The sequence below is a fragment of the Dromiciops gliroides genome, chromosome 1, assembly GCF_019393635.1.
Source record: "Dromiciops gliroides isolate mDroGli1 chromosome 1, mDroGli1.pri, whole genome shotgun sequence".
NCBI lineage: Eukaryota > Metazoa > Chordata > Mammalia > Microbiotheria > Microbiotheriidae > Dromiciops > Dromiciops gliroides.
Window position 1 is genome coordinate 79,201,918 of NC_057861.1, and position 20,760 is coordinate 79,222,677.

Below are 20,760 nucleotides of genomic sequence, written 5' to 3' on the forward strand. Positions count from 1 at the left end.
GTCGCATAGGCCCAGACTTGTATCTATACCTTGAGAGAACATAGATAAACAAACCCAGATTTGCATACAGTCCATTGGGGTCTAACTGGAGGAGAGTGGTGGGTAAAAAGCCTTCCCTGCCCAGGTAGGAAGGTCCAGGCCGAGGCACTACTAGTTCATAAAAGTCTGTGAGATTCATGAGATGTGGGACTCCGTGAATCCTGGTGTTAGGTGCATTTTCCTTTCTCTCACACCTGGTATCTTTAGCTCAGCCCTGATAAGCTGAGACCCAAGTACTGTTTTTTAACATGTTTTATTTTTTAGAGATCAATAATAAATTTATTGATCTTGGGTGGTTGGAAAATGACTTTTGGACAATTTACATATATAATTGAACATATGTTCAACCTCTGAAGATGTAAGCTCATTTGCTTCTTTCTCATAGATTTCTTATCTGGTGGACATTGGGAAAGGGTGCCTGGAGTCAGAAGACTGGGGTTAAAACCCCCAGCCCTGACATTTAATTGGCTGTTTGACTTTGAGCAGCTCACTTTCTGAGTCTCAGTTTTGTCTTTCCCATTTGGGAATAGCATTTTCTCTTGCACTTCCACAAATGACTCTGAATTTGTTGAGGCTGAATAAATTCTGGAAGGGGCATCTAAACTCTAAAGATTGATGATCAACTATGTACTGCTTATGTGAGGACAGATCTGTCTATGCTTGGAAAGGTGTATCTGAAAAATGGCCTCATAGTGATAAATTGTTTAATCCTAAGAACTTTTGAAGAACACTTAAATGAGGGGGGAGCTGTGATCTGTTAACGGAGGTTGTTGATACTTCTTCCAAAACAATCACAGTTTCTTGAACTATAACTAATATTTTGACTCCTGAACGCAAAGGGTTGTTGAGGGGAACATGATTTGGAAATCTTAAAGTACTACATAAATGTGAATTATTTTCTCTCACAACTTCCCTCCCTTTAGTTTTACAGATAGGCACTTAAAAACTTTTGGTGAATTATTCAGTGCCTTGTGTAATGCCACTCGGGGAGGGTTGCAGAGTTTAGCCTTTCACCTTCTGTAGCAGTATGGATATACAAACAAACTACAAATGCAATGTAAGTAGGAACATAATCTGCATAAGATGAAGTAGAAAGAGTTTAATATTTTCTTCCTTCATTCGACTTTTCCTTTCAGAAATAATAATTGGCCTTTCTATAGTACTTTAAGGTTTGCAGAGTATTTTATATACATCATGTCATTTTAGCTGCACAACCCTGTGAGTTAAATAGTATGGGAATCATTACTACTTTATCAGTGAAGAAATTATGGGTTCCGTGGACTGATAGATTAGTCATAAGAGGTTTGTGTACTACCTAGATATGTGGCCAGGCATCTGATAATTGCATTTTAAGCTTAATTAGCTGAGGAAAAGATTCATTTATGCAAGCTGAATGGAGGATGGTTGATGTGAATTTTCAAGAGGTTCCCATATATCTTTTACTCCAGAGTAGGTTAGAGCTGAGGTGTGAATTGGTAGAACTGACCAGTTAACCAAACCTAATGTTTTGCTTTTTCCAGGTCTCATAGATGACTACAAAAACATTCATGGCAATGCCCCAGCCTCATCAACTACACAGTGGCATCAGTCCACATACAGCAGTGGCAGGGCTTTCAGCACCCGATATCCTCGACCTGGTCGGAGGGGTTTCCCACCACATCATGGGCCCTCGTGGCGGAAAAAATACTCCCTTGTGAATCGGCCCTCAGGATCCATGGACCAGCCTGGGGATAATGGAAGCACTGGCATGGCTCAGCCTTCTTTCAGTTCAGAGGACAGTCAGGACCCATCTTCGCAACAGTATGTCCTTGAAAGGCAGGTGCAGCTCAATCCAGATCAGAACATGGTAATCAAAATTAAACCACCACCAAAGTCTGACTCAGCTGCTGACTCTGATGCCTATCGGTGCTCAATTGATGATAATGAAGGAAGTCATAGGAGTGACCAAAGGCCCAAGGAAGGTGAGGGAGATCCCCCAGGGGGGAAGTTTCAGGGCTCTCGGCCAGCAAAACTTGAAGATAGTAGCAGTAAGGATGACCCTCTTTTGGTCTGTCTCAAAGAACCCGGAAAACCAAGGGTTGTGAGGTCTATGGGCACTACTCCTGGGGGCTCTCATGAACCCCGAAGGACTGTTAGTGAAAGTGCCATTGTGTTAAAGTCCAGGTCTCCTTCAGTCCTGCCTCCACGTATTGGTTCAGGTGTTGGGAGGAAAGCAGGATCCTCTGTTCCATCCAGCTTTGGCTTACAGCACACTGGGTCAGAGAGAGACTCTGTCCTTAGTCATCCAAGCAGTCCTGCCCAGGCAGAGGCGTCTGTCATTGTTACAAGGAAACACAGTCACTCTCCTAAACAGATCAGAGAAAGCTCTTTGCTGGCGCCTTGCAGGAGTAATAAATTTCGGAGAAACAACTATAGATGGGTTAACAGCTCAGTGAAGAACCCAAGGGCCATTAGAAGATATTCCAGTCCAAGAACGGCTCCTGAGACTACTCGAAAGGTATCCTTTGGTACCTTTGAAAGAACTGGGAAGTCACAGCTCAGGACTGACCTAGATACCAAGTCAAAGAAGGTGTCAGTGACATCTAAGCCTGGAACCTCAACCAGCAAGTACAAATGGAAAGCTTCTAGCCTGTCATCTTCGTCCTCATCCTCTTTCCTTTGGCAGTCTGATCCTGCCAACAGAGATAGGCCCTCCCACCCCTCCTCAGGAGACTCGAGATCTCCCATCCTGAGTAGAGCAGGAGGGGGAGCCGGCGGATTCAAGACTGCCTATAGTGAAACCCCCCTCTCTCCTTATAAAGTAAAGAGTAGAACCAAGATCATTCGAAGGAGGGGGAGTGCAAGGTAAATACATTTAAAAAAATTATATTTCTGTAGCTTTAGGCTTTGATTCCCATTTTACTGGTGAGGTAGCTGAAGTTCAGCAAGGTGAATGACTTTCCTGAGATCAGACAGTTAATAAGCATTAGTTCTGAATGAATGGATGCACATCAGTTCAGTTCAACTCAGTGAGCATTTATCAATTGTCTCCTGTGTGCGATTGTACTTGTAATAAATACAAAGACAAGAATGCAATAGTCTTTGCCCTCAAGGAATCTACATATGACTGAGGGGAACCAATATGCGCCCAAATAAATAAATACAAAACCTGTATAAAGTAAACAAAGGAATATTGAGGTGGGCTAAGCATTGACAATTGGGAGTATTAGGAAAAGTCTTTTGTGGGAGGTAGTATGTGAGCTGAACCTTGAGGGAAGTGTAGGGAAAGCATTTCAAGTCTGAGGGACTGAGCAAAGGTGCAGAATCCTGAGATGAATGTCATTGGGAGGGGGGGAAGGGGTACAGTTTGTATGAGTGAGTACAGTGTGAAATCTGTCTAGCAAGACAGCCTAGAGCCAGATTGTGAAGGGCTTTCCAGGACAGAGGCAATAGAGGCAATAGAGAATCCCTGAAGCTTGTTGAACAGGGAGTGAAATGATCTGGTCTGTGCTTTTGTTATATTCATATGATTTTGTGTGAAGGACTAATTGAGATTGGGGATCATGGAGGCTGGGAGACCAGTGAGAAACAATTATTACATCAGTTCAAGTAAGAGAGCATGAGGACTTGAATGAGGGTTGCGGTCTTGTAAGTAGAGAGAAGGAAACTGATACGAGAGGCTCTTGGATTCTAAATTCAGTGTTTTTACCAGTGAGACTTCCTGCCTCCTTTTTGTTTTTCCTTTTGTCTCTAGTTAAAAGTGAGAAATCGATGTATCAGTTTGCCCCATACATTAGCAGAACAAGGATTTGAACCCATGTACACTTACCTCACATGGTTATTTTGAGGATCAAGAGATAATTTTTGTAAAGTACTTAGCAGGGTCCCTGGCATATAGTAGTGCTTAATAAAATGCTTATTCCCTGTCCCTTTCCCCACATCTTCTTAGTTTTCTTTCCACCACTTTGTGTTGTCCAGGGTTCTCAGCCTTTAATCATTTGGGTTGCTTTCTTCTTATACCTTGGTTCCCAGAATAGTGATAGACATACAGAGAACAAGTGAGTGCCACGCTTTTTAGAGATGTTAGCGGTCATGGTGAAGCCCTTTTCAGTCTGTGAGGAGCTCCAGAAGCTCAGAAAACCCTTTTAGAATCTCTCATGTTTTAAAAATTTTACTTTAAAAGAAACAAACAAACCATAAAGTATGGTTTCTGAAAACCTTTAAGCAAAAGAGCACAAAACCATTTGTAAACAGATTACCTTATAAGTTTGTAACTTACAGTTAAGAGCCTGGAAGCTTGTGTACTGTAACAAGGTCTTGCTCATGTAAAAGGATAATAGGTCTGTGAGCAGCTGGTGGGGACCTTAAAGACCTTTTAGTCTTTACAGAGGAGGAGATGGGGACACAAATAGGTGGCAGGAGACTAGCTCTGGAACTTGAAGGGACCTCGGAGTTCATCTAGTCCAAATCCTTCATTTTAGGAGGCCAGGTGTCAGATGGGGAGTAAATAATCAGAGGCAGTATTTGAACCCAGGGCTGTTGGCTCGAGCCAGTGCTTTTTTCACTGTACTTGTGCAAGTTCATACAAGTAGTTAAGTAGTGGCAACAGCTTTCAGATGTGTCTTCTGACTCCAAATTTAACACTACTTCTACTTTACTGCCTCCATTTGTGTAGTGTTTAAATTTGGGGAGATTTGGAGGCTTTTACCTATAGGTTTGCTTAGAGATGCTCCTGTCCAGATTTGGGGGTTTTCTGCTCTAGGTCTAGGGTATGAGGAAGTGAAGGGAACACGTTGTTCTTACCACCCCTGTGAGGTAATTAGTGTAAACAGTTATCTCAGAAAACTGAGACTCAGCAGGGTGAAATGATGAAGGGAAATTATAGGGTTGGGGCCATCGTAGAGAACTGCTAGCCAGTTGGGGAGGCAGCTGGAATTCAGGCTGTGGAAAAACCTCTTTTTAACATCATCTTTTTCTTTTTCTTTCTATAGACTATCTTAACCCAGTATTGTATTTTAGGATAAATCCATATTATTGATCAGATGCCTCATTTCTTAGGTAAAGGAGATCAATGGTAAGTGATAGAGAATTGGGAATGGGAAAGGAAGGACAAAGAAAATATATTGATTGAAGTGCTTGGCATTTCAAAATCTTTTTGTCTCAGAATGTGAAGGATCTCGTACATTATCTAGTATGGTGTTTAGCCAAAGCACACAATCTTTCTGACTCTGCTGCTGGGTAGTATACCTGGGTGACATTGGGTAGGTCCTTTCACATCTTTGGGTCTCAGTTTCCTCATCTGTAGGATGAGGAGCATGGATTAGATCATCTCTAAAGTTCCTTCTAGTCCTAAAACTTAAGATACTATGATTTCTAACAGGTAGGGAGATGGAGCCTAAGGCATCAGCCAGGGTCCTGATTTTCTTTAAATGTAATTCAGTGAAATAGTTACTAATTCCCCAATGTCATTTTTGTTTTCCTGTGGAGCTCTTTGGGAATGGCTGATGGGAAAGGTCAAGTCAACCGAATACTGTCATTTTGAACCTCCCGTGAACTTTCCATATTTGATCCCTGTAGCCTGCCTGGTGATAAGAAGAACTGTCCTGCACCATCCAATACACCAAAGAACCATTATAGCCTCCGTCGGAGACATGGTATGCGGGGGAAGATCAGTCCTGTTCTGAAGAGGACTCCAAACAAAGGGCTTGTGCAGATCACCAAGCACCGTCTGTGCCGGCTGCAGCCATCCCGGGCAGCCATTCCTGCTAAGGAAGGTAAGAGAAAGAAGGTGACACGACTCTCACTGGTGAACACAAAATTAAAGCCTTTTAACTCTGTGCTGAGCCAAGTATGACTTTTAAGTCAATAGGATAAAGTAGTATTGGTTAAAGGAAGAGTTTCATATTCCTCCACTATCTGTCTGACATTAATTTGGGGGCAGAAAAGCAAATGTGAAATTGATCTGGAGGGCCGAGACCTAAAATTAGGAGAAGACTAATGTAAATATGTTCTTTACATGTGAGAAATATGGAAAATACTATAGTTTTTCCAGCAACGCTACTTCTCCCCATTCATGCCTCCTTTCTCTAACTACCCAGCCCAGGTGGCCCTGGTACTAGCAGCAACTTTATAGAGTGAGGATGATGTTATAGTCGAGATGTTCTTCCTTCTGACCTTCCAAGCCATTCTTGGTTAGAAGATGATTTCAGCACATTCTTCTGTGGGTTTTGCTGCTCTAGGCATTGTCCTATGGCATTATCTGGAGATGTCAATGTAAAAAAAAAAGGATACAAACAGTACTTTGGAAACTGGAAGTGAAAAATTGTGTGTTCTGATGTTTGTCACCTAGAAGAGAAGGGTGCTTAGAATTCATTGTGATACTTCAGTTATTGTTCCACTAAGGGTTTTTCTTGGGAATGTTGTTGGATCCTGGCCTGTGTCCCATTGCTGCCTATACCTAGGTCCCAGGGGGCAGTGGGTCAGACTCAGGACAGAGAAATTGAGGAAATTTCTTGGAAAGCACTTTGTATAATCTCTAGTGAAACTCATGCTGGAGGCACACATTTATCCTTAATGGCTTGGTTATTCTGCTTTAAGGAAAAGCACACACTCTACCTTTCTTGGCTTCCCATTCCTTCTATAAACAGCTCTAAGTGGTGGTAGGACATTCTGAAATTTGCTTACCTACAACTTTTACCTATTTACCCTCTGAGTCATCCCATTTCACTTTGGGATAGCTCTGATTATTTATATAGAGTTGAAATCTGCTTCTCCGTAGCTTCTTTTCTTTGCTTCTTATTCTACCCTCCACAGTCAAACAGAACAAGGCCAATCCCTCTTTCTACATGGATTAGCCACTTCAGTGATCTGTGATCTCATTGATTTAGAAATATTTTTCTCCTTGTTGTAGATTGTAACCCATCTTTGTATTCTTATCTTGCGTAATTCTTGTTTGTGGTTTTCTGTGGTTCCTTCACACAGAAATCAGTGTGCTAAGAGTCTTTACTCTTGGTCTTTTTATGATTTGAGTAGCTATTTGCCTGCCCATCTTTTATCTCTCATTCTTCTCATATGACTGACTTACTTCCTTTTTTTGTTTTGTTTTGTTTTGTTTTTTTGCAGGGCAATGAGAGATAAGTGACTTGCCCAGGGTCACATAGCTAGTAAGCGTCAAGTGTCTGAGGCTAAATTTGAACTCAGGTCTTCCTGATCCAGCTGCACCACCTAGCTGCCCCCTTACTTCCTTTTTTGATCATACATTTCTTCATTGCAGCCCTAATGCTGCTTTTTGTGTGTAGATCATCATTGGAAATATGCCTCAGAGTGCTTATACCCACTGTGCCTCTCTATTGCCCTTAGGGTCAATTTTGATTCTTTGTTTGTGGTGTTTTAAGATTTAGGACCATGCAACATTTGTGTTAAAAAGATAGGTTTTGGGGCAGCTAGATGGCGCAGTGGTTAAAGCACCGGCCCTGGATTCAGGAGTACCTGAGTTCAAATCTGGCCTCAGACACTTGACACTTACTAGCTGTGTGACCCTGGGCAAGTCACTTAACCCCCATTGCCTTAAAAAAAAAAAAGATAGGTTTTTGAGGCAGCTAGGTGGCGCAGTGGATAAAGCACTGGCCTTGGATTCAGGAGGACCTGAGTTCAAATCCATCCTCAGACACTTGACACTAGTTGTGTGACCTTGGGCAAGTCACTTAACCCTCATTGCCCCATTAAAAAAAAAAAAAGATAGGTTTTTGTGTTAGCAGCTTGAGATCTGTGATGTTTAAAATTATATGTGGGCACCTTATTTATGTCCCAAGTTTGGGGAAAATTAAATCTGTTGGTTTACTGGACTTGAGGGTAGTCCATGAATAGAATATGCTGAGGTCAGAGTTCAGAGAACATACCCTCTGAGGTCCAGGCTTTCAGTTAGGTGTGGTTTTAATTAAGTTAACTTTAAGTGAGTTAATCAGCAAAGTCAATTCAATCAATCTTAATATTATCTCCCCCTCTGGGCATCCCAAAACCCATTATTTTCTCACAGATCATTAAAAGAACTATGCAGTTCCCCAAAGGGAGTCTGAGCTACTCTTTCTCCTTTTCAATTCTGGGTCCAACTTATCTGCAGTGACTATAAGTGGGCAATCTTTTCAGCTATACATTATGTCTGGACAATAGACATTTTTCATTTACTTAGTTTTAAAAGTATGAATGACTAGTCTGATTTCCATTTTTGTTTTTTAAAATTTTATTTTATTTTTAGTTCCAAATTCTCTTTTCCCCCTCATCTTTCACACCCATTGAGAAGGTAAGAAAATTAAAACCATTACAAATATCTAGAGACATGCAAAACAAATTGCTGGTATAGTTTTTGAGAAGCCACGGTTACCTCCATGCTATGGGGAGGCATTGGTATAGTGCTTCGTGGAGGGAGTTCTCCACATTAGACTTAGAACTAGAAGGGACTTGTGAGATTTAAAATTGGATATTAGATCATAAATCTCCCCTCTTTAACCTTTCCCTTAATTTATCTCGCAGACCAGTAAATGGAAGAAGCTTCTGGTTTTCTAGTTAGAGCTTTTATTGTATGGTAGTCACAAGGTGATGTTGATTAGAAGGATAGGAAAGTAGAAACACAATACAAATTGTCTTAAGTCTAAGCTTAGTCTATATTCCGTATAAAACTCACCAAAACCGAAGGCCATTTTTGGGGAGAGAGAGAGAGAGAGACTGTCTGTGCAGCGCAGTCAGGAGACCAGCAGAGCAGGAAGAAAGCCCACTTCCATTCTCTCCTTGCCTTTTAAGCTCGCACCCCGGAAGTCGAGTGCGTAGCAGGCAGTCTGACGTGCGTAGCTCGTGCTGTTGGTCTCCTCCCCAAAAGGGTGGTCCTAAAAAAACCTGGCGTCTCTCCATTATCTAACCGACTGTTAAAACTTTTTACCACAGACTTTAGAGGCCAGTGAGTCCAAATTGCTTGTTTTATTGATGGTTTCATTTGTACAAAACCTTTTTAATTTAATGTAATTGAAATTATCCATTTTATACCTAACATTGCTCTTTAGCTCTTGTTTATTCATAAATTGTTTGCCTCTCCATAAGTCTTGAGAGGTAATATGTTCTTCTAATTTTCTTGTGATATCTCCCTTTTTGTATAGCTCATATATCCTTTTTTTTTTTTTCTTTCTCTCTCTCTTTTTTTTTTTTGCAGGGCAATGGGGGTTAAGTGACTTGCCCAGGGTTACACAGCTAGTAAGTGTCAAGTGTCTGAGGCCGGATTTGAACTCAGGTACTCCTGAATCCAGGGCCGGTGCTCTATCCACTGCGCCACCTAGCTGCCCCATTTTGACCTTTTTTTGGTAATTGGTATAAGATATTGGTCTATGCCCAATTTCTGTCAGATTGCTTTCCAATTTTTCCAACAGTTTTTACCAAATAATGAATTCTTATCCCCCAAGCAAGTCTACAATTGTCAAACATAAGGGTACTATATTTATTTACTGCTGTGTATTCTATGTCTACTTTGTTCCACTGATGTATCTTTCTATTTCTTAGCCAGTAGCAAATAGTTTCAATAATTACTGCCTCATAATATAGTTTAAGGTCTGGTACTGCTAAACCCGCTTCCTTTACATTTTTTTCATTAGTTCCTTTGATATCCTTGGCCTTTTGTTTTTTGTTTGTTTTTATGGGGTAACAGGGGTTAAATGACTTGCCCAGGGTCACACAGCTAGTAAATGTCAAGTGTCTGAGGCTGGATTTGAACTCAGGTCCTCCTGAATCCAGGGCTGGTGCTTTATCCATTGCATCACCTAGCTGCCCCACCTTTTGTTTTTCCAAATGAATTGTTATTTTTTCTAACTCAGTAAAATATTTTTTGTTAATTTAATTGGTTTTGAATTGAATAAATCACGTAAAATTGTCATTTTTATTATATTTGCCCTGTCAACCCATGAACTGTTAATATTTATCCAATTATTTAAATCTGATTGTATAAAAAGTTTTTTATAATTTTGTTCATATAGTTCCTGAGTTTGTTTTGTCGGGTGTACTCCCAGGTATTTTATACTGTTTACAGTTGTCTTAAATGGGGTTTTTCTTATTATCTCTTCTTGAAGGGTTTTATTGTTGATATATAGGAATGCTGATGATTTATATGGGTTTCCTTTATATCCTGTTTCTTTGCTAAAATTAATTGTTTAGACTAACTTTTTAGTTGAGTCTTTAGAATTTTGCAAGTATATCATTGTATTGTCTGCAAAGAGATAGTTTTATTACCTCATTGCCCAGTCTGATTCCTTCTATTTCTTTTTCTTTTATTGTTATTGCTAGGATTTCCAGTATAATATTGAATAATATTGGTGATGATGGGCATCCTTGTTTCACTTCTGATCTTACTGGGATGGCTTCTAGCTTATCCCCATTACAAATAATCCTTACTGATGGTTTAGGTAAATGCTTCTTGCCAATTTAAGGAAAAATCCATTTATACCTATATTTTCAAGTGTTTGTAATAGGAATGAGTCTTGTACTTTATCAAATGCTTTTTCTGCATCTATTGAATACATTCACTTTTGATTTTTTTGGTATGGTATTCTTCCCATAAAATATTATTAATAATAGCACCTACCTTTCAGGGTTATCGTGAAGATCAAATGAAATGATATTTGCAAAGCATTTGGCACAGTGCTTGACACATATTAGGTACTTAATAAATCTTCCCTCCCCCCCATTCAAGTATTTGATTCTTGGTATCAACCATAATCCATTGTGCTGCAAAGTTGATTTCCTTTATTCCACTCCCATTTGAAATGGAAAATTGGTTGCCATCTTCTGTATGAGAGATTTTTAAAAAAATCAATATGTGAAGACTACTATTGAATTTCAATACTTGCGTTATTTTCAGGGCTAGTGTTTGGGGAAAGGTAGGTTTTCATGGTGAGGTACAGAAGACCTGGAAATGAAATTTGGAAAAGTGTTTCTGGGGCCATGAGTCATATAATTCTATTTGGGTGGTCAGAAAAAACCCCAGGCTTCTAAAAGTACAGAACAGCTGGTTTTGGCAGTGGCCTTTTTTCCTGGGAGGGAGATGATTGCTTAGGCAGGACCGCTGGAGTGTTGGGGAGGATCAAGGATTTATTTGACGGCCCAAGGTACTGCTGCATCTACTATTGACTCTCTTTCAAGTAGCCTGTAATTTATGGGCAGATTGTGCCCTCAAATGACAGGATGGATTATTTTCAAAGCCATTGTCAAATTGACTCTGAGGAGCAGCACCTTGTCACTTCTGGGCTGACCAGTCATTAGTTTGATAGGGATTTTAACCAGGGAGCTGGACTCCCCATGGAAACTTTGGGGTACTTGCCATGGGGTTGTCAAAGCTGGCTGGGAGAATGGCCATGGGAATTGGAGAGGCTGTACAGCTTTCTAAGTGGAAGACCATTCATATTATGTTTGGTTGACTGTGAAGTCTGGGCCTTGGGATGGTGAGTGTCCAGTATAACCTTGCAGCATTTTTCTCGATCAACAGGGCTGAGGTTTAATTGACCAAGAGTAGAAGTTTGAGACAGTAGGTGATGTAGGGCCTATGCGGAAGCCATGTAAACAGATATTGGCGTTCATGGTAGGTGGGTGTCTTAGGTCTGATTTGAAAGGCTTTTTTTGGTTTTCACCTTTCTGCCTTGTTTCTGGTTCTCCGGTTGGTTGTCAGAGAGTCCAGGATGATGAAAAAGAGGTAAGTGAATTTTGCTAGCAGATAAGACCTGACAGGAAGTAGAAAGCAGCTAAAGCTGGCCAGAGATAGAAATGTGGACAGGGTCTCTGCTAGGTTATAGCCCAACCCGTATTTTATAGAATGGTGACTAAGAGGCAGTGGGAAGAGTGTGGACTTGCAGTCAGGATGCCCTGGATTAAATCCTGCTTCGTGCATTTACTAGCTTTGTGTCTGGAGCAAGTCACCTCGATTCTTAGAGCCTCAGTTTTCTCATCTGTAAGGTGGAGATAATAGTAAGTTTCACTACCTACTTTGTACAGTTGTTGTGAAGTAAGTGCTGTGTATAGCTTTTTTTTTTTTGGTGAGGCAGTTGGGGTTAAGTGACTTGCCCAGGGTCACACAGCTAGTAAGTGTCAAGGGTCTGAGGCTGGATTTGAACTCAGGTCCTCCTGAATCCAGGGCCAGTGCTCTATCCACTGCGCCATCTAGCCGCCCCGTGCTGTGTATATCTTAAAGCAAACCAGTAAGAATGAATTGATAAAGCACTTATTACATGCTTAATGTTGGCCTTACAAAAAGGGAAGGCAAGGGAGCTCACCCTCTAATTGGTGGAGACAGTTTATCAAAGTTCAGCTGTGTGGTGGGTGGAAAGGCCGGAAGTTCTAAGGGTGTAGTGGTGGTGCCTAAGGTAATGTGATGATAGTGCTGGAGGAATGATAAATTCTGCAGGACATTAGGTGGCATTGGCAGGGTGGTCCAGGAGGTAGAGCACTGGATTTGGAGTCAGGAATCCCAGAGTTCAAATCTGGCCTCAGATACTTAGTGCCTGTGACATGGGCAAGTTACTTCACCTCAGTTTTCTCAATTGTAAAATGGACATAATAGTAGCACCTACTTTCCAGGGTTGTTGTAAGATTTAAATGAAATAACATTTTAAAAATGCTTAGAATAGTGTTTCACACATAGTACGTGCTTAATAAAGGTGTATTTCTTCCCCCTCATTCCCTTATAGGGTAAGACCCCCCCCCCCCAATAGGTCTTCCATCTCCTCTGAAGGAATAGAATTCTTGACACTCATTTCATCTTAGCCATGTGAGCAGTGAAGCCGATGGGCTCCGGTGGTGGGGGCTGGAAGAGATGAGGGAGGATGGCAAGGGAAGAATTGTTTTTATTGCCCAAGTCTACACAGCTAGTAAGTAACATAGTTAGAATTTAAGCTGGTTTTCTTTTCACTATATATGCCATACTGTCTTTATTGGACGGAAGGGACTTTTCATTCTGATTGATGGCCAGGATGTACCTTGAAATGCCTCTAAATGAAACTCAAAATGAGTGGGGAAATATAATGTGTTTGGCTATTGTCAAACTACTGCCCACTTCCTGTTGAGGGCTGTGTTAAATTAGAAGGTGTGAACCCATCAAGAATTGTGTTAATGATGGGGTGCCTTGCCTTTGTAGTGACATTTGCAAGAGTCTGCAGCACCTCATTTTGTTGCTGAGTTTTGTTGTTTGAAATCTGGTTCCTCATCCTCAGCTACAAAGTGGTAAAGGTCTCAATCCAGCAAACATTAATCACACTGTGTGTCAGGCACCATGCTAAGGGCCTCAAATAATCCTTACAACTCAAGGAGTTTACCTTTTCCTGGACATTTTGTATTTAAGTCAAGGGTTTTCTAGAAACCCTCCATATGGATGTGCTTTTGGCCATGCTATTGGGAAATATTTGTAATTAGGGTAGAATTTCTTGGCTAAAGTGAGATTTGGGGGGAGCATCTGTTTGAATTTTGAGTTTATTCCCCTACTCTAGTAAATGTGTGATCCCATGCATGCATGGCTTTCCAATGACGCTGATTTCAACTCATTTGTGCTTGTCTGTTTTGTGATTCTCATCCATGTCCTCTAGACATGTGAGGGAATGACCCAGTGTGCTGGGCTCTTTGCTGGGTTCTTGTTACACTGTGTGGATAACAGATTTCTTGTCTGGCCTCAAAAATGAGCCATTGAGCAGGCTGTATTGAGGATCTGGCCACCTGGAGAGTGCTGGTGCTGTGCAGCAAGTTTGTGGTGCTGTGAAAAAAAGGACTTGATTTGAAGCAAAATATCCGCCTCCCCTACATACTAGTTGCATAACTTTTGTTGGCAAGTACTTCACATAACTGTGGGTCAGTTTTCTTAACTGCAAAAATGACTAGATAATCTTCCAGGCCTCTTTCAAGTTCTCAATCTTGTGATTGGCCTCTCCGTATCTTTGAGTGTTGATTCTAAGAATTAGTGGGCATGATGCAGAGAAAATGACTGGGGTGGGCTGTGACTTCTATAATTTTCCTAAACTGTTGTTTAGACCCTTTGTAAGAGAAACAGCACTTGAAATAGGAGGCTGTAAGCCAGAAAGAAAGTTGCTTTCAGAAAACAGCCTAAAAGTAGTTAAGGTGTACATATTGCTTTTCTTTTTTTCTTTTTCTTTTTTTTTTTTTGTGAGGCAATTGGGGTTAAGTGACTTGCTAGGATCCGAACCCAGGTCCTCCTGAATCCAGGGCCGGTGCTCTATCCACTGCGCCACCTAGCTGCCCCTATATTGCTTTTCTTACAGTAATTCTGTAAAGTAGGGTGTGCAAATATTTTTCCCATTTTATACTTGGGGAAATTGAGGCTCACAGAAGGGGAAGTCACTTGCCTATGGCTAGATAAAAATAACTTTTGGATCCCCTATGTTTTTTTACTCTTAAGTCCAGTGCATTTTCCACTATATTGTGCTCTCTTCCTGGTAGTAAGCCACTTGTAGATAATAGGTTTTTTTTTCATTTTTATGTATTTCCCCATATTCTGTCTCTCTCCCTTCTAGCCCTTCACCAGTCTGCCTATTTTCTCTCTCCTAGGCTTGGGCTGTTCTGGGCTATTTGACGTGGCTGGGCTAGAGCTCAGAGAGTTGAGATCTTGGTTTACATTCCAAGAAGGAGCTTCCTCATCTATCAGATTTATTCAGTCCAATAATAATACTCCAAGGCTCTAACTTGGCTAGTTGAAATGGAAAGAATTCTTCCTTACCTCCTAGTCCTTCATTGCTCTCTGGAGGGTGATTTAGGTCAGCTTCCCTTGAAATTGGCTGCTGAGAGCCTGAGGCAAACTACCTCCCAATCCTCATGTTAACCAAAAGTCCCCCGGGGGTCCTTTATAAGACTTGTCTGTGAACTCTCTGCCCCACGCTTAGTGCCACTCTGGACTGGCAGTGACAGATTTCTCAGTGGGCCTTTGCTTTTCTGTAAGATGGGTATAATAATAGTACCTATCACATACAGTTGTTGTGAGATTCTAATGAGATAAAACCTTTGAAAACCTTAAACTGGAAGAACACTGTGTTTTTAGCTTGGTTCTCAGGTGCTCCACATTATTGTCACCAGTAAAAAATGTTTACTTAGCAGTGCAGCAGGTTAGAGACCAGTGTGGTAGAGTAGAAAGAGCCTTGGGATCTCAGACCCTTTGCCTGTCATTTCTGAGCTGTTTGACCCTAGATAAGTCACATAACCTTCTGAGCCTCGTTGTCTTCATCTATGAAATATAGTTGGTAATACTTGTGATATGATTTGGAGAAAGTATAGGTGTTGAACTGTGAGCTACTGCTATTAATAGGGTACCAGCACCACAACCGTGAACATTTATTAATTGCCAATTGTGTTAAGTGTGTCTGTGGAGAGAAGGTAGAAAGATTAGATTAGACAAGGGCACCGCCCTCCCAGAGCCTCCAATATTCCCAGACCCCTCTCAGATAGAGGCTGACTGTCCAGTTAGCTCACCAGGGGCCCACCTGGAGGCCTCAAGGTTTGCAGAACTGAAGTAGTTCCTCATCTGCTGGGCAAAAGGTATTTCCCTTTTATCAGTGCTCCCTCATGTGCTCTTGCCCTGTAGCCCGGACCTCATTATTTCAGGGCTAAGAGGGAGAAATGATCAGGGAGGGCCTGTGAGGCTAGAGGGGCATGTATGCGGCCCTACTGCTATCCTGGCAAGAACTGGGACTAGGAGGAAAAAGACTGGAGGAAGGCAGACAAGGTAGCTCCCCTGAAGCATTTCCAGCAGATAGCAGAGGAGGCCTGACACTGATGAGCTGTGTGTGGCCAACACTACCTCCTGGGATGTCAGCTTCCTTATCTGTGGAAGTGGGATAATGTTATTCATACTGTGTGAAGAGAGCAATCTGTGAGTTCTGAAGTACCCTAGCAATGTGAGCTATTTGTAGGAGCAAGGGAAGGATCCTCTTCTCCCTGTCTTGGCATGGGGGGAGAGGCTGTCAGGCTCTTGGTACTTAGCAGCCTTTACTGTTTTTAGGAAGCCTGAGACACAGGTAGAATCATAGTTGTCAGATACTAACTTACTGAAAGCTGACTTTTGAAAAGCCCTTGCAGATGCTTTGCTTATGCCAGGACAGCCTCAGGTACTTGGGGTGCTTGTTTGATTAGGATCTTCTGTAGGCAGAAACAGACATGGGGGAAGAACAGAACTAAGTGTTTGCAGACACGTCTTCTGGATCTGAGTTAGCTGGTCAGGAGAAGACTGGTTTAGGTAGTTACTGTATCATCATCATTGCTAATATTTAAATAGGGCTTACTAGGTGTCAGACAGTATACTAAGTGCTTTACAAATGTTGTCTCATTTGATCCTCACAACAACCCTGGGAGGTGAGTGCTCTTATCCCCATTTTACAGATGAGGACACAGAGGCACAGAGAGATTTAATGACTTTCTCAGATTTACACAGCTAATAAGTGTCTGATGCTTGGTTTGAACTCAAGTCTTCCTTATTCCAGGCCCAGCACTCTATCCACTGCACCACCTAGCTGCCCCAAATAATCCTCTCTCCTCAACCTGTTAGTTCTGACTTAATAATATTTATCAGTGCCACTCTAGTATACTCAGTAACCTATATTGGAAATCTTGTTGCTTTTATTCTTCCTCTCATATAACGGTCAATTAACAAGTACTGGTTTCTGAAACTTCTTTTGTATCCATTCTTTCTTCTTCCCTGTTCTCACTGCCATTGGCCAAAAGCATCACAAACTGCCCAGATTATTGCAATATTCTTTTTTTTTCCTGTTTGCCCTTACTCAGTTTATTGTACTTGTCTTTTTTTAAATCATAAAAATATTTTATTATTTTCTAGTTGCATATAGAGATAGTTTTCAACATCTGTTTTTATAAGATTTCTAGTTTCAAATTTTTCTCCCTCCCTCCCCCCTCCCCAAGACAGCAAGTAATCTGATATAAGTTATATATGTACAATCACATTAAACATATTTTTGCATTAGTCATGTTATGAGAGAAGAATCAGAGCAAAAAGGAAAAACCTCAAAAAGGAAAAACAACAATAACAAAAAACAATAGAAATAGTATGGTTCGATCTGCATCTAGATTCCACAGTTCTTTTTCTTTTCTGGATTTGGAGAGCATTTTCCATCATGAATCCTTTGGAACTATCTTGGACCATTGTATTGCTGAAAAGAATCAAGTCTGTCACATAATGTTGTTGATACTGTGTACAATGTTCTCCTGGCTCTGCTCATCTCACTCAGCATCAGTTCATGTAAGTCTTTCCAGGTTTCTCTGAAATCTGCCTGCTCATTGTTTCTTACAGCACAATAATATTCCATTACATTCATATACCACAACTTATTCAGCCATTCCCCAGTTGATGGGCAACCCCTCAATTTCCAATTCCTTTCCACCACAAAAAGAGCAGCTATAAATATTTTTGTACATGTGGGTCCTTTTCCCTTTTCTATGATCTCTTTGGGAAAAAGACCTAATAGTGGTATTGCTGGGTCAAAGGGTATGCACAGCTTTATAGCTTTTTGGGCATAGTTCCAAATTGCTCTCCAGAATGGTTGGATCAGTTCATAGCTCCACCAACAGTGCATTAGTGTTCCAATTTTTCCACAGCTTCTCCAACATTTATCATTTTCCTTTTTTGTCATATTAGCCAACCTGATAGGTGTCAGGTGGTACCTCAGAGTTGTTTTAATTTGCATTTCTCTAATTAATAATTTAGAGCATTTTTTCATATGGCATTAAATAGCTTTGATTTCTTCATCAGAAAACTGCCTGTTTATATCCTTTGACCATTTCTCAATTGGAGAATGACTTGTATTCTTATATATTTGATTCGGTTCTCTCTATATTTTAGAAATGAGACCTTTTCTCAATTGGGGAATGACTTGGATTCTTATAAATTTGATTTAGTTCCCTATATATTTTAGAAATGAGGCCTTTATCAGAAGTACTGGCCATAAAAATTGTTTCCCAGCTTTCTGCCTCCCTTCTAATTTTGGATGCATTGCTTCTGTTTGTACAAAAATTTTTTAATTTAATGTAATCAAAATCATCCATTTTGCATTTTATAATATTCTCTATCTCTTGTTTGGTCAAAAACTGTTTTCCTTTCCAAAGATCTGATAGGTAGACTATTCCTTTTTCTCCTAATTTACCTATGGTACCTTTTATGTCTAAATCATGTACCCATTTTGACCTTATTTTAGTATTAGGTGTAAGATGTTGTTCTATGCCTAGTTTCTGCCATACTATCTTACAGTTTTCCCAGCAGTTTTTGTCAAATACTCCCAGAAGCTGGAGTCTTTGGGTTTATCAAACAGTATATTATCTACTACTGTGTCTCCTGTGCCTAACCTATTCCATTGATCCACCATTCTATTTCTTAGCCAACACCAAATAGTTTTGATGACTGCTGCTTTATAGTAAAGCTTCAGATTTGGTACAGCTAGCCCACCTTCCTGTGCGTTTTTTTTCATTAGTTCCTTCTTGACCTTTTGTTCTTCCAGATGAATTTTGTTATTATTTTTTCTAGCTCTATAAAATAATTTTTAGGTAGTCTGATTGGTATGGCATTGAATAAATAAATTAGTTTAAATAGAATTGTCATTTTTTTATTATATTAGCTCAGCCTATCCATGAGTAATTGATATTTTTCCAGTTATTTTGATCTGATTTTATTTGTGTGAAAAATGTTTTATAATTGTGCTCATAGAGTTCCTGGGTTTGTCTTGGCAAGTAGACTCCCTAGTATTTTATATTGTCTACCGTTACTTTAAATGGAATTTCTCTTTCTATTGTTTGTTGCTGCACTTGGTTGGTCATGTATAGAAATGCTGATGATTTATGCGGATTTATTTTATATCCTGCAACTTTGCTAAAGTTGTTGTTTCAAGTAGTTTTTTAGTTGATTCTCTAGGATTCTCTAAGTATACCATTATATCATCTGCAAAGAGCGATAGTTTTGTTTCCTCCTTGCCTATTCCTTTTTCTTCTCTTGCTAAAGCTAACATTTCTAGTACAATATTAAATAATAGAGGTGATAATGGACATCCCTGTTTCACTCCTGATCTTATTGGGAATGCCTCTAACTTATCCCCATTACATATAATGTTTGCTGGTGGTTTTAGGTAGATACTGCTTATAATTTTTTTTTGGGGGGGGGGCAAGGCAATGAGGGTTAAGTGACTTGCCCAGGGTCACACAGCTAGTAAGTGTCAAGTGCCTGAGGCCAGATTTGAACTTAGGTCCTCCTGAATCCAGGGCTGGTGCTTTATCCACTGTGCTATCTAGCTGCCCCTGATACTGCTTATAATTTTAAGAAAAGCCCCACCTATTCCTATGCTCTCTAGTGTTTTTTATTAGCGCTGTATTTTGTCAAAAGCTTTTTCGGCATCTATTGAGCTAATCATATGATTTTGGTTAGTTTTCTTATTGTTGTGGTTGATTAATGTTGATAGTTTTCCTAATGTTGAACCAGCCCTGCATTCTTGGTATAAATCCCACTTGGTCATAGTGCAATATTCTTTTTTTTTTTTTTTTTGCGGGGCCATGAGGGGTAGGTGACTTGCCCAGGGTCACACAGCTAGTGTCAAGTGTCTGAGTCTGGATTTGAACTCAGGTCCTCCTGAATCCCAGGGCTGGTGCTTTATCCACTGCACCACCTAGCTGCCCCCAGTGCAATATTCTTTTAACAAATTGTCCTGCTTCTGCTTTTTTCTCCTCCAATTCGTACTTCATGCTTTTATGTGAGGTTATCTTTTTTATGTATGGTTTTGATTGTATTACTCCTATTTAAAAATCATCATTGGCTCCTTGTTCCCTACAAAATAAAGTTCCTTGTCTGGCATCCAAGGCCATTCACACTCTGGCACCATCTTATTTTTCCAGACTTATCTCATATTCATAGATTCATAGATTTAGCTGGAAGAGATCTTAGAGACCAGCATATTACAGATGAAGAAACTGAGACTGAGAAGTTCAGTAACTTGATAGGGACACACAGCTGGTAAGTAAGGAAGGATTTGAATTCAGGTCCTCTTGTCTCCCGAGTTCATCTTTCTGTATGCTCAAGGCAAATTGAACTATTTTCTTTGTATTGGATAAAATGAGAATATTTGTAAAGTGCTTAGCCCAGTGCCTGACACATGGTAGGCATTACATGAATGCTTATTTCCTTTCCTTTTCTTTCCCTGAATATCTCCTAAACTCTCTAACCTTTGTGCTTTTGCTAACACTGTTCCCTGGAATGTCTTTTCTTCTTCTTTGGGGATTCCTACCCATATAGAGGGAATCCAGCTCAAGTGCCAGGAAGAGCCTTTTCTGGATGCTCCACACACAGCCTTTCACTTTTGTCCCTCTGGGTCCTTGCAGTTTGATGTATTAATCTTGTACTTTTGTTAGCTATCAAGATCATATAACCCTTCTGGACTGTAAGTCCTTAGTGCCTGGCATAGTCTTCTGAATACTGTAGATTTTGTGTTTTGAACTTAATTGACCTGTTGGCTTTGTGCATCAGAGTCCCTGTACAGGATGATGGTCCAAGTCATAGGAGAGAAGTAGTATAGCTGTGCTTCTGGCTGACTTCAAAGAAGAATGAATCTTCCCTCTCATCTGTCTGGATGGAATCACCTCTGGAATGATGAAGAATTCAATTTGGCACCAGGATGTTATTCACACATGGTGGAAAGTTGTGGCTGTTAATACAACAGAGCCAACTTTGGGACC

The 20,760-nt window shown here is 40.5% G+C and overlaps 1 protein-coding gene across 4 annotated transcripts in view; it reads left to right on the forward strand.

Moving 5' to 3' along the window:
* Positions 1-20,760, forward strand: part of ZC3H3 (zinc finger CCCH-type containing 3) — a 589,081-nt gene that overhangs the window by 541 nt on the left and 567,780 nt on the right. For all 4 annotated transcript variants that reach the window (XM_043966879.1, XM_043966869.1, XM_043966895.1 and 1 more), the window contains exons 2-3: positions 1,560-2,883; positions 5,596-5,792. In XM_043966879.1, the coding sequence (XP_043822814.1) occupies positions 1,560-2,883; positions 5,596-5,792 (1,521 nt within the window). The remainder of the gene's footprint in view (positions 1-1,559; positions 2,884-5,595; positions 5,793-20,760) is intronic.